This window comes from Lipotes vexillifer, unplaced genomic scaffold (genome assembly GCF_000442215.2).
Source record: "Lipotes vexillifer unplaced genomic scaffold, Lipotes_vexillifer_v1.1 scaffold370, whole genome shotgun sequence".
Classification (NCBI taxonomy): Eukaryota; Metazoa; Chordata; class Mammalia; order Artiodactyla; family Lipotidae; genus Lipotes; species Lipotes vexillifer.
In genome coordinates this window covers 3,130,052-3,141,906 of record NW_006772699.1, presented here as the reverse complement: position 1 = coordinate 3,141,906, position 11,855 = coordinate 3,130,052, and the positions used below count along the sequence as shown (strand labels likewise).

General features: G+C 52.1%; 1 protein-coding gene across 1 annotated transcript in view; it reads left to right on the top strand.

The window, feature by feature from the left end:
* Positions 1-290: 290 nt before the first annotated feature.
* The window catches only part of KCNMB1 (potassium calcium-activated channel subfamily M regulatory beta subunit 1), an 11,704-nt gene continuing 139 nt past the window's right edge, over positions 291-11,855 (top strand). Inside the window, exons 1-4 of the mRNA XM_007447834.1 lie at positions 291-707; positions 4,175-4,332; positions 6,386-6,557; positions 11,659-11,853. Of these exons, the coding sequence (XP_007447896.1) occupies positions 4,199-4,332; positions 6,386-6,557; positions 11,659-11,853 (501 nt within the window). The 5' untranslated portion in view covers positions 291-707; positions 4,175-4,198. The remainder of the gene's footprint in view (positions 708-4,174; positions 4,333-6,385; positions 6,558-11,658; positions 11,854-11,855) is intronic.

Sequence of the window (11,855 nt, the reverse complement as noted above, 5' to 3'; positions counted from 1 at the left end):
CTGCTTGGTTGGTCTTTAAAAGGTGAGTGTCTTTTCCCCTGCCCCAAATCTCCACCATCTCTAACCCTCATCACTACCCCGAACAAAGTAAGATTTAAACATCCCAAGAGCACAGATGGGAAAATTGAAGTTCAGAGAGGTGCTGTGACCTGCCCAGTGTCACACAGCACACAAACGCCAAAGGCTAAGGGATTTCCGTTGCTCTAGCGGGGAAATGCCAGCCCCTCAGCGGCTGACAAGCCCAACCCCTCAGAGCTTCAACTCCTCCTCCCTCCCCCATGTCAACAAAAAGAAACTCATTTTCTATTCCTGGCTTCTCTGCCAGCTCAGAGAAGGGACTGAGTGAAGAAGAAATGTCTCCAAATATACCCAGATGGTCTTTCCTGACTTCTCAGTTTTGCTGTCTGTTTTGCGAAATCTGTTTTCCACTAGACTCTGGGAACTGCAGGTGCAGGGGCCTGGGTAACAGCTGCCCTCCTCTGGGCTGGGTACCTGCTCTCCCGAGTTTGTGTCCTGGGGCTGTGTGCTCAGACTTGACCATGTTTGGGCATGGAGGCTCGTCTCAGATGGGAACCAAAGGCCACTTCCCCAGAGACGGACTGGGAGCCCAAACTTCCTGCTGGAGCTCAGGCGTCCTCTTTTGGGGTGGGGGCTGGGGGCCAGGCAGAAAAGTGTCTGCCGAAGACTCACAGGGCACCAGGGAGACTGTGAGTACCAAGTTCAAGGGCACTGGGGAAGTGGTTTCTCCAGAGACTGGGGCTGGAGGGGAGATCTTCGTGGAGGGAGGCTGGCAGTGGGAGCTCCCTCCCTCGACGGGCTGTCCATCAGGATTCTGGGCTCCAGAGGAGCTGATGTTGTGTCACTCGGGACTAGAACTGCTGGACCTGTGGTCTGGTGGCCTTCGGGGGGCCGAGGGTAAGGGTGGGCGCTCCATGGCCCAGTCACTGTAGTAACTCAGTGCTCTGGCCCTCAGGTCTCAGCTCCCAGAGCAGCCAGAGGGCAGCAGCCTGGAGATCAAGACCAGTCCTGGCACTTGTCACTAGGGGAGGGGGGAGGACAGAATCAGGCCCAGCCGGAGCACTGGGGACTTCTGATCCAAACCTTCAGGGTTTTCTTTGTTAATAGTAAGAGTTAATATTTATCGAGGGCTTGCGTTGGGCCAGGCACTGTGGTAAATATGATGTTCGATACATCATTTGCTCTTTGTCAGAACTCTTGGAAGCAGGTACTATCATACTAGTTTTACAGTCACCAGGTTGCTAAGTAGCAAAGGCAGGATTTGCTCCCCTGTCTGATGACCTCAAAACACCCCCTGTCCCTCACTCCACCAGACCCTTAAACACTGTCCTCTATGCCCTGTCCTCTTAAGGAAAAGGACGTCAACCCAAATACCAGGTCACACAGGACCCTCCAAAATCCTGTCTTGCTTGGCCTTTCTTCATCCTTCCTAAATCCCCCCCAGACCTTCAGTGACTTTTCTAAATGGGGAGCTATATCCCCAAAGTCCAGAGATATTTAGCAATTCTCAAAACTGAGATGGTCTTCTTAGAGTCTAACTGAAATCCCTCCTTTTACAGCTGCAACCCATTTCTTCTTGTCCAGATCTCAGGGGATGTCAGCAGCTCCCAACCTTCCTCCTGTCTGAAGGCTCTCACTGTGGATGTTGTATCCTATGACCATATCCGCATCCATATCACCTCCCCATTCTTTTATCCTGCGTGGTCTTAGGAGGATTTATCAAAACTCTGAAGCCTACTCCTTCAGTGTGGGCCACAGTCTCACCACCAGAGCACTGCAGACAGGTGGGATCTGAACAAATGGCAGATTCCAGACTGTTCGGTGACAGGGAGCCTCCCATCTCTTTTCCTCCTGAGTTCTCAGACCCGGTAGCACAGGGTCCTGCCTTCCCCAGCCTCGGGAGTGCCCAGGGGCTGGGAGGATATAAGAAGCTGTGCAGCAGAAGGGCCAGTGCCCCTGGGGGCTGATTAGCCAGGAAGGCAGGGCAGGCCTCCCCCCTTCAAGGATGCGCCAACTCTCCCAGGAAAGGACTGGTTTTGTTGTGAGCACTCAGCCTAGGTCCTCCCTCCAAGGCAAGATTCCTTGTTGGCCCCAGAGACTTGTGTTCCACAGTCCTGGGGCTGGGGCCAGGCGCCAGTGACCATAGACAGTCCTGGGGAAGCAGGCCATGTGGGCTTTTAGCCCATCCTCAGGTGGCTGCGTTCCTTTACCTGCAAAAACGTGGATGGGCTTGTTAAACTGGCCCCAGGTAAACAATGATGTGGGCTCTCCCACTCCCACAAGATGCAGAGACAGAAGGACAGAAGTAATAGGGCAGAAGAGAATTGAACAGAACATCTTTCTTTGTCAAGGGAACATTTTTTCCCTTGTGAGTTCGTAATGTCCGTTAGAATGTAGGGAAACCCCACTTCTCAGTGCCCCAAATGTGGAAGGAAAAGTCATCATTGGGTGAGGGAGTCAATCATCTTGGAGGGAGTGACAGGGCTGGAACCTTGGTACCTGACCCTGGAATCTCCTCTTTAGGACACTAGGGGACGGGGAACAGCTGGAGTGGGGAGGAAAGGGTGTCAAGCATCTCTAATTGGACACTTGAAACAGTCCAACAGTTAGGAGAGAAGCCTGAGTAGAAAATGAAACACTTTGCTGAAAATCCCTTTGGACTAATAATGCCTATATCTCCTGGATACTCACTAATTCATAAAAATATTAGGTTTATTACTTTAGGGACCTGGTGGGGAAAATAAATTCCTTCCTGATAGCTGGCTAAAATTTCCCCTACAACAGGGATTACAGAGAAAGGCCCCATGGCCCCTGCATCCTTGGTAAAACTGCTACCTTCAACAACAGACAAAACACCAACAAAGGAATTTACCACAGGCTGTGAGGCAACGCACAGAGGGATGGGAAATCCATACAAGGACAGAAGCCACGCACCTCTGGCTCCAGGCGGCACATGGGTGGCAGGAGTGACACTGCTGGAGGGTGTTCAGTGCGCCCAGCAGGGGAGGGAGGGGCCCTGCTTGCCCTGGGGAGAAGCAGATTGCCAGAAGAAAAACGAGGGGCTTCTGGCCCAAGAAGGGAGAAGGGAGGAAGCTGCCAGTCACTCCCGTGCAATCTGCTTTGGCCCAGGGTGGCTCAAGTCCCCGTATAAGAGAGCAGTTGCTGAGGCCACATAATGCCTCCTGCCCTTGCTTGGAGCAAGGAGGAGGCTCTTACAGGATCCCAGTAGTGGAGACACCTCTTGCCACCCCAGTGCCTGTGGCTGCCCTCTGGGGCCCCTGCTGCCCCTTCTCTGCATGCTGCCCCCACCCAGCCGGCCCTGCTGTGGGACTGTTTTGGCAGAACTGTGAAATGCTCCAAGCTGTTCTGAGACAAGTATCCTAGGAGAAAGAGCACGGATGGTCCACTTCTGCAGGGAGGATATTAGTTTATCTCCAGTATTAGCTTCCTATCGGTGCTGTAACAAAGTGCCACAAACCTGGTGGCCCCAAACAACAGAAATTTACTTACACACAGTTCCGGAAGCCGGAAGTTTGAAATCAGCAAGATGTTGGCAAGGCTAAATCAAGGTGTCAGCGGGGCTGAACTTGTAGGGGACAATACATAATTCCTTGCCTCTTCCAGCTTCTGGTGGCTGCCTGCACTCCCTGGCACATGGCCACATCACTCCAATCTCAGCCGCCCTGGTCATAGCGCCCTCTCCTCTTTTGTGTCTAATCTCCCTCCACCTCCTTCCTATAAGGATCCTTGCAATTACATCTAGGTCTACATGGATGGTCTAGGATAATCTCCCCAACTCAAGATCCTTAATTTAAAATCTTTGCCACGTAAAGTAACGGTCACAGATCCTGGGGCTGAGAACATGTGTATCTTGGGGGCCACTACTGAGCCTGTCACACACTGTGTGACCTTGGGCCAGTCACTTTACCTCTCTGAGCCACAGGTCCTTCATCTGTAGAATGGGGATGATAGTACTTGCCTCTCAGAGCTGGGGGGAGGCTTACATGGGGTCAAAAGAACCCTCTGAGGTTGCCAAGCTCCATATGAAAGTAAAGATGATGTTGATATTTGAGCACCTGCTTCTCACCTGTCCTCCCTTCTGTGGTTTTCCTATCACCTGTGCTGATCTCACATCTGTTTGCCTCTGTGGTCCTAGAAATGACTGCTGTCCCTTGTGGACATGGGGAAGAAGCTGGTGATGGCCCAGAAGCGGGGAGAGACCCGAGCCCTTTGCCTGGGTGTGGCCATGGTGGTGTGCGCCGTCATCACCTACTACATCCTCGGCACGACCGTGCTGCCCCTCTACCAGAAAAGGTACTGAACCCTCCCGGCCTGGCCCCATCCTCCGGCCTCTCCCCTAAGGGTCTGGTCTGCAAGGAACCCCAGGCTTCTTCTTACCCTTCCCCTTGACCCTCACACCAGGCAGGAAGGTCTGGACAATCCTCATTCTTAGGGTCAAGGGTTCAAGTGCAGGGAGGGTAGGCCGGACTGGGCCCTGCACGTCTGGAATTCTGGAACTTGGGCGTAAAAGATGCAGGAGGCCCTTCTCACAAGAAACAACCAAGGAGGCCACCACCTCTTCCCTGGTGGTCCAGTGGTTAAGTATCTGCCTTCCAATACAGGGGACGTGGGTTCGATCCCTGGTCGGGGAACTAAGATCCCACATATGGCAGGGCAACTAAGCCCACACGCCACAACTACTGAGCCCACACGTCTCAACTGGTGAGCCTGCATGCCACAAACTACAGAGCCCATGTGCTCTGGAGCCTGCATGCCACAACTAGAGAGAGAAAAGCCCATGCACCACAACTAGAGAGAATGCCACGTGTCTCAACTAGAGAGAAGCCCACATGCCACAACTATGACCCGACACAGCCAAAAATAAAAAAATTAAAAAAAAGAAAGAAAGAAACAGCCAAGGATCAGAGCAAACGCCCCAGTGTGAGTCTGATCCCAGGAGGAATCAGAGTCACAGAATTTTGTAGCTCATCTGCATTTTGGCTCTCTTTCACAAACCTCTGAGTCAAGTGGGCATCTATCTTCCTGTTGAATATCTCAAGTGATGGGGAGCTCACTACCTCAACTGTATACACCATTTCATTTGGGGGCCTTTCTGATAAGTAGGGAGTGTCTACACTGAGCCAAAAACTGTTCCCCTGGAGCTCTGCTTTGGAATCTCAGAGAATGTCCCATGCCTTTGCTGCCTGACATGTCAACCACTTGAGCTTCTAAAGGAAAAGCTGTGAAGTCCCTGATCCATGTTCCAATGGGAACAAATATGCTCAGTTCTCTCAGCCTGATCTTAGGGTAAGTCTCAGACCCTTGCCTCTGGCCACGTTCCATCAGCTGACAAACCCCTCGGTCTGGCAATGTGTCTCCTGCCTGGTAAATGGGAGATGAGTCACAATTGATGCACTGGTGTGTTGATGAGCCTGTTATCCTCTTCCGGGCCTGCTCCTGCCCCACTTTTTAACAGCACTGGAGCCATTCCAGGCTGGAATCTTACCGAGTAAGGCACCGCTCAGAGCAGCCATGTGCCTCCAACATATTTTCTCCGGATTAAGCACCATCCCCATCATCTTCCCCACTCGGGAAACAAATCAAGCCCCTCCTTCATCTACTCTTTTTAAAGGAAAGGGCACAGATTCTGAAGCCATCCATACCTGACTTCAGGTCCTGTGTGGCCTTGGAAAAATCACTCGACCTTTCTGAACTTCTCTGCCACCCTCTACAAGATGAAGATGGATGTGGATAAGGTGTTTGAGGTCGGGCTGCCCATCAGAATCACTGAGAGGAGTTTTAAAAACACACCAGGGGGCTTCCCTGGTGGCGCAGTGGTTGAGAGTCCGCCTGCCGATGCAGGGGATGCGGGTCCGTGCCCTGGTCCGGGAGAATCCCACATGCCGTGGAGCGGCTGGGCCCACGAGCCATGGCCGGTGAGCCTGCGCGTCCGGAGCCTGTGCTCCACAACGGGAAGGGCCACAACAGTGAGAGGCCCGTGTACCGCAAAAAAACCCCAAAACAAACAAACAAAAAACCACACCAGGGCCTGGAGCCCACCTACCTTAGAAATTCTGATTCACTTGTTCTGGAGTGTGGTTTGGCCACAACAATCTTTACAAGCTCCCCAGGGTATTGGGTGAGCAGCCAGGGCCGGAACCACTTATGCAGATATTGTCCAAAAGGCCCCAAAGTGTTGATATTCGGATTCTACGATTCCTCCCCTGGGCCCAGGGACTCTGGGGTCACGCTCCTTTAGTGCCAGATGCTAAGGGTCTCGGCCCTGGGTCTCCCTAAAGGGGTTCACACTGGGCAATCTGTGCCATCCAGGTTCTGAGATGTGTTTGTGTGTGCATCGTCTCCCCAGCGTGTGGACCCAGGAATCCATGTGTCACCTGATTGAGACCAACATCAGGGACCAGGAGCAACTGGAGGGCAAGAGGGTGCCCCAGTACCCGTGCCTGTGGGTCAACGTGTCATCCGTGGGCCGGTGGGCCGTGCTGTACCACACGGAGGACACTCGGGACCGGAACCAGCAGGTACTGACTGGGGGGCGAGGTACACATCCCCTTATCCCCGGCAGGCGCGTGCGCCTGTCCGTAGCTGGTTCCCTATCCCCGCTCTGGAGAGCGGAGGCCGGGAAAGATAAACCCACTTGACCAGGGGCCACAGCTGGTATGAGATCCAGCCAGACTTAGCTCTTCTGCACTGGAGTCAGACAGACCTGCCACTAACTAGCTGTGTGGTGGGAGCAGCCAGCGCGGCCCCCCTAAGCCTCGGTTTCTACATTTGTTGAAGCGCTGTTATGAAGTCAGGGACTGTGTATGATGTACCAAGCTCGATGCTGGGTGGAGAGCAGGCACAACGACGAAGCTGTTAATGGTCTTGCTTCATCCTGTAAAGTGAGTGGCATGAGAGGCCGGACCCAGAGCTGACCCCACAGAGAGGAACCCCTGTGACTCCCACCTGCAACTCTAGGAAACCAGAGGCCCAGGTCTGGAGCAACCTTTGGAGGCCAACACTTGAGAGATGTTCCCAGCACTGCCTCTCAACAACCCTCCACCCCAAATCTACGATTGTAGCCCTTTCTATAGGAAACACAAGTTGGCCCATTTTCATTCACTCATTCCCTCACTCTTTCATTCAGCCATCGCTGAGCACTTCCTGTGTTAGGGGCTTTGGGTTCAAGAGGAGAGAGCTCACAAGTGAAATAATACCTAGTAGAGTGCCATAGGGAGGAACCAAGAAAATTATGGGCATTAAAGGAGGGAGTGACATTTCCTAGCACATTGAGGTGAGGGTATCAGAAAGGCATTTGCGTTAAAAATCAGGCAGGTACAGGTTACACAGAAATACGGGGCGGGGGACATACATATCAAGGGGAGGCAGAGAACAAGGCATGGGGAGGGAAGGCCGGGTAAGAGAGAGATTCCAACACCGGCACAGACAATGCCACAGGATGGAGTGTAGCGGGAAAAGGTTTCAGAGGTAGCCTAGGGTCTGTTCTCAGAAGCCCCCCACACTACCAAAGTGGACAATTAAACTGGGGTGGTTTTTTTCCTACTTTTTTCTTTGTTTTTTGAGAGAAGAAAAACTTTAATGAGGAACGCTACATGTTATAGAAGGTAATTAGCTCCCATATTAAAAGAATATTACAGAAAACACTTTCCCGAATTTTTTTTTTGCTAAAAGGACAGTCTTCAAGGGTGCCTGAGAGTGATAGCAAGCACAACACAGTAGGAGAGAAGGAGGGGAGGTTGAATTCCAGCATTCCCTGACACAGCACAGGGAAGCACACGAAGCAACCATTTTACAGAGAATGAGATTAGGCATTTATATTCAATCAGGATTTTTTTTTTTTTTTTTTTTTTGAGCCTTAACCGTTCAGCATAAGGAAGGAAACTGGGAAGGAAAGATGGAGGAAGGGTTAAGCTTATCCACAATTGCCATTTTACAGAAAAACACACTGGTTCAACCGTATGAGATGTGCAGATTAGTCTTCCCCCTGTAGCCCTGCAAATACGTAGAGCAAATGCCAAGGTGGCCATCTGGGCTCGGGGTTGACGTACTGGGTACACAGTTTGAAAGAGACTCTGATTCCACCAGGGCTGGTCTCTCATCAGCCTGGGCTGGGAACACATGAAGTTCCTTTGCATTTGCATCAAAAGGCCAGAGCTTTGCCTGGAAAAACCTCAGACCGAATAATGCTTGTGGTGTTGGCTTTAACAGGGCGTAAAGTCATTTGCAACTCCTAATAGACTCCACCATTTCCTGGGGGAAGGTTCTACTGATTACCAGGGATTTCAATTCAAGCAGACCGTAAAGAAGGGAAATACTAATGATATTCTGGTGCTGTATAAGCTGTGTGCCTGTCTTCCCTGCCAAGGACTACCAAACTGTGGAATTAAAATGTGATCAGGGAAGCTGGGGTTCCTCACCTCTGTCTGTGGGTTAGATCCATCTGGGGGACTTAGAACCAGGGTCCCACACCAGACCCACTGAAGCAGAATCTCTGGGCTCTTCGGGTGATTCCAAGGTTCCTTGGGAATTACTGCTGTGAGCAGCTGGGAGTCTTTAAAGGATGTGGGGGTCCTGGCAGCATGACAGAGTGATGTGGAGGGCTGTGGGGTTCAGTTACTGGAGAGGGAGGTGAGGGCCACAGCAAACACCTGGGGCAGCTTGGGCAGGGATGGATGCTAACAGTCAGAATTTGGCAGCTGATGGGATGGGAAGGGGAAGGGTGCCTGGGGGGACAGTGGGATCCTTGACAGTGCTAGGGGGTCACGGAGAAGTGGTTCTGGGCAGTGCAAGGTGGTCTGACTTGTTCTGTCATCGTTAGCATTACTTGGCCATGCCAGATGGAGCTAGAGCCTCCAAACCCACCTGAATCAGCTCCTCCCAGGACCCCTGCCTCTTCTTTGGCATCCAGGGGCCCCTGATTTATTCAAGGATCAAGAAGCACATTCTCAAAGACAAGCAGAAGTGATCACTGGTGCAATGGGGGCTGGGAACAGGCTGGTTTGCCGGCCGCCACCCTGGTCCTGAGGCTGCTAGAGAAGCGAAAGGCCAGATGTCCTCCCTAATGGGCTGTTAGCAGCCTGTCAGACATGCCTCTGTCTGGCCTTGGAAGGACAGCTCTGGCAGCCACTGGATATTCTATCTTTTATCCCATAGCATCCAGGCACCACCAGGAGTGATGCCAACGGCAGGTCGCCACTCTGGCGTGACAGCGGAAGTGGCCTTCATGGTTTTGCCAAACAGCTGGGTCGGTGCACCAGCTGTTCCTCCCACCTTTGTTCAGCTCCTTGCCGTGCAAGGAGCCAGTGTTCCAGGCCAGCTGGGTGTCTTCTGGAATCACATGTGAAAGGCCTGGCAAGGCTGTCTCCCCCAACCCCTACTATGAGGAAGGGTGTCACCAGCCCACTCTTGGATTCTTCCATGAGACTTAGCCTGGGGGGATTCTAAGCGCCTTCCCACGGTCTATGCTGAGAACAGTGACACCACAGGGCTTGGGGGAGAGGCTAGATCATTTAAGATCCTTTAGACAACTCATGGTTAGCTGGAGCCAGGGCAGGGGAGAGAGGATGCAAGTGGGCCCCAGGCCTCTGAGGTTGGCTCTGCAGAGTAAACTCCTGTCCAGTGTCTAGAGAACGTTAAGGATCTAGAGTAATCCCAAACTGGCAAAGAATACAGTGGGACCCCAGGATGGGCACAAGTCCCCACTTCGGAGCTTGTCCATAGGCCCCTCCTTAAGGGAAAGAAGGAGTATTGTTTCAATTTCATAGTTAAGTCACAATATTATCATTGTTATTAACAGCATCTTCCATTTATTGAGCACGTACTATGTCCTGGGATCTGCGCTAAGCGCTTGACGTGCATCATCTTGTTTAACCGCCGTGACAATTCTGCTAGGCAGGCACCCTCACAAACCCAATCTACAAGGCTCAGCGAGGTTGAGACATTTGCCAAGGTCACACAACTGGGAACTTGTAGTTGAACTCAAGCCTGTCTGGTTCCATCGCCACACCTTTGCTCAGTGGGCTAGGTTACCCAAGGTCACAGTCAGAGACTTTGGGGAGATAGGACTAGGCCCTCTGAGCTCATGATTCTGGATCCACCTGCTACTGGGACCCTATCGTACCCAACAAATCTGAATGCCAGATTCCTCAGGAGCCAGCTTCTCCCCAGCCTCAGCTGCTCCCTGACTGGCTGGGGACGTGGATCTACATCTGGATGCAGCTCTCCCACTTCCCAGGCTGTCAGAGCTGTGATGCAACCATTCTCTGTACTGCTGGACTGAATGCTGTCAGGGCAGGCAGCTTTGGGGCAGGACCTCATTTAAATACAGGGAGCAACCCAGGCCTGGGGAGAAGCTGGCTCAACACTGTCACTCGTTTTTGATCTTGGACGTGATTGGACGAGGGCAGTGGTCCTCGAACTTTAGTGCATGGAGGAATCACCCGATTGCTGAGCCCCACCCTCAGCCATTCAGAGTGAGTAGGGAGCCTGTGCTTAAGGCCAGCCTTCCAGGTAGTCAGCTGCGGAGGCCGTGCAGGGCACCACCCTCGCAGAACATCTGCCAGAGGCTCACATAAGCAACATTCAGACCTCCTAGCATGGAACAGGGATAAAACCACGGTCTCCACTTTGTGCCTTCTCTGCGGAGCTTTCCATCTGGACCTCATCTGCCCAGGCCGGAAGCTTGCTAATCACAATGATCAGTGTCAGAATTAAATGTGTCCCAGGCTCTGCCTGCACAAAGCTCTTTTACATGCATTCTCTCTTTCCTTTGAATCTTGGTGTCAAATACCAGCTGGCCAACATCTTTTGCTTGGCTCACGCAGAGTTAGACTTCAAAGCGTTTTCAATTCAAATTTTCGCCAATATTTTAAAATTGTGAGAGTCCACATTAAAATCTGGTTTTCTGGCTTCTCTTAAAATATTGGATACCGCAAAAAAAAAAAAAAAAAAAAAATATTGGAGGTCTGGCTACAGTAGGTCTTCTGGATGGCGTGGCATCAGTTGTCCAGATGGAGTGATGCCTGCCAGTCTAGATGCATCTGGCTCTCTCCATCTCACCAGGACCACCCATCCCCTGACACCAAGTGTCAGCTGGCACCTGTCATCCTATTCCCTCACCTATTTCACCTGTGGACGTTACCTGCCTGAGCTTTGTAGGCAATTGAGTGTATGACTTCTGCCCTGAATCGAAATATAGAGCCCACTCAGCCTGTGTCCCCCATTGGTCTCCTTAGACAGATAAGTTTGAAGTTCTTTAATAAACTCCTTTGAGAAAGGTATTGCTATTAACCCATTTAAGTGATGAGGACATCAAGGCTCAGAATGGTAAGCAATTTGCCTAAGGTTCTGAAGCCAGTGGGAGCAGAGCCAGGGCTCCAGCTGGGGACCCTATCTCCAGGTGTGCAGCGTGTACCCTGAGCAGCTCCAAGGCCACCACCCTCCCAGACGACACTGTATACACACCTTCTAGAAGCACGCAATGTGCAGCCTGCCAAGCTGGGACAGTCTTGGCTCCCACCCAGGGGCCTGACTCCAAAGTTGACGCTTTTCTTTATTCCATGCCAGGCCCTAAGAAACAGGGATTTCCAATCCCATGGGTGCTCTCGCTTCTCCCTACAGTGCTCCTACATCCCAGGCAGCCTGGACAACTACCAGATGGCCCGGGCCGATGTGGAGACGGTTAGAGCCAAACTCCATGAGCGCCAGGTTTTCGACTGCTTCTCCACGACTCGGGAGAATGAGACGAGTGTCCTGTATCAGCGCCTCTACGGTCCCCAGACCCTCGTCTTCTCCCTCTTCTGGCCCACCTTCCTGCT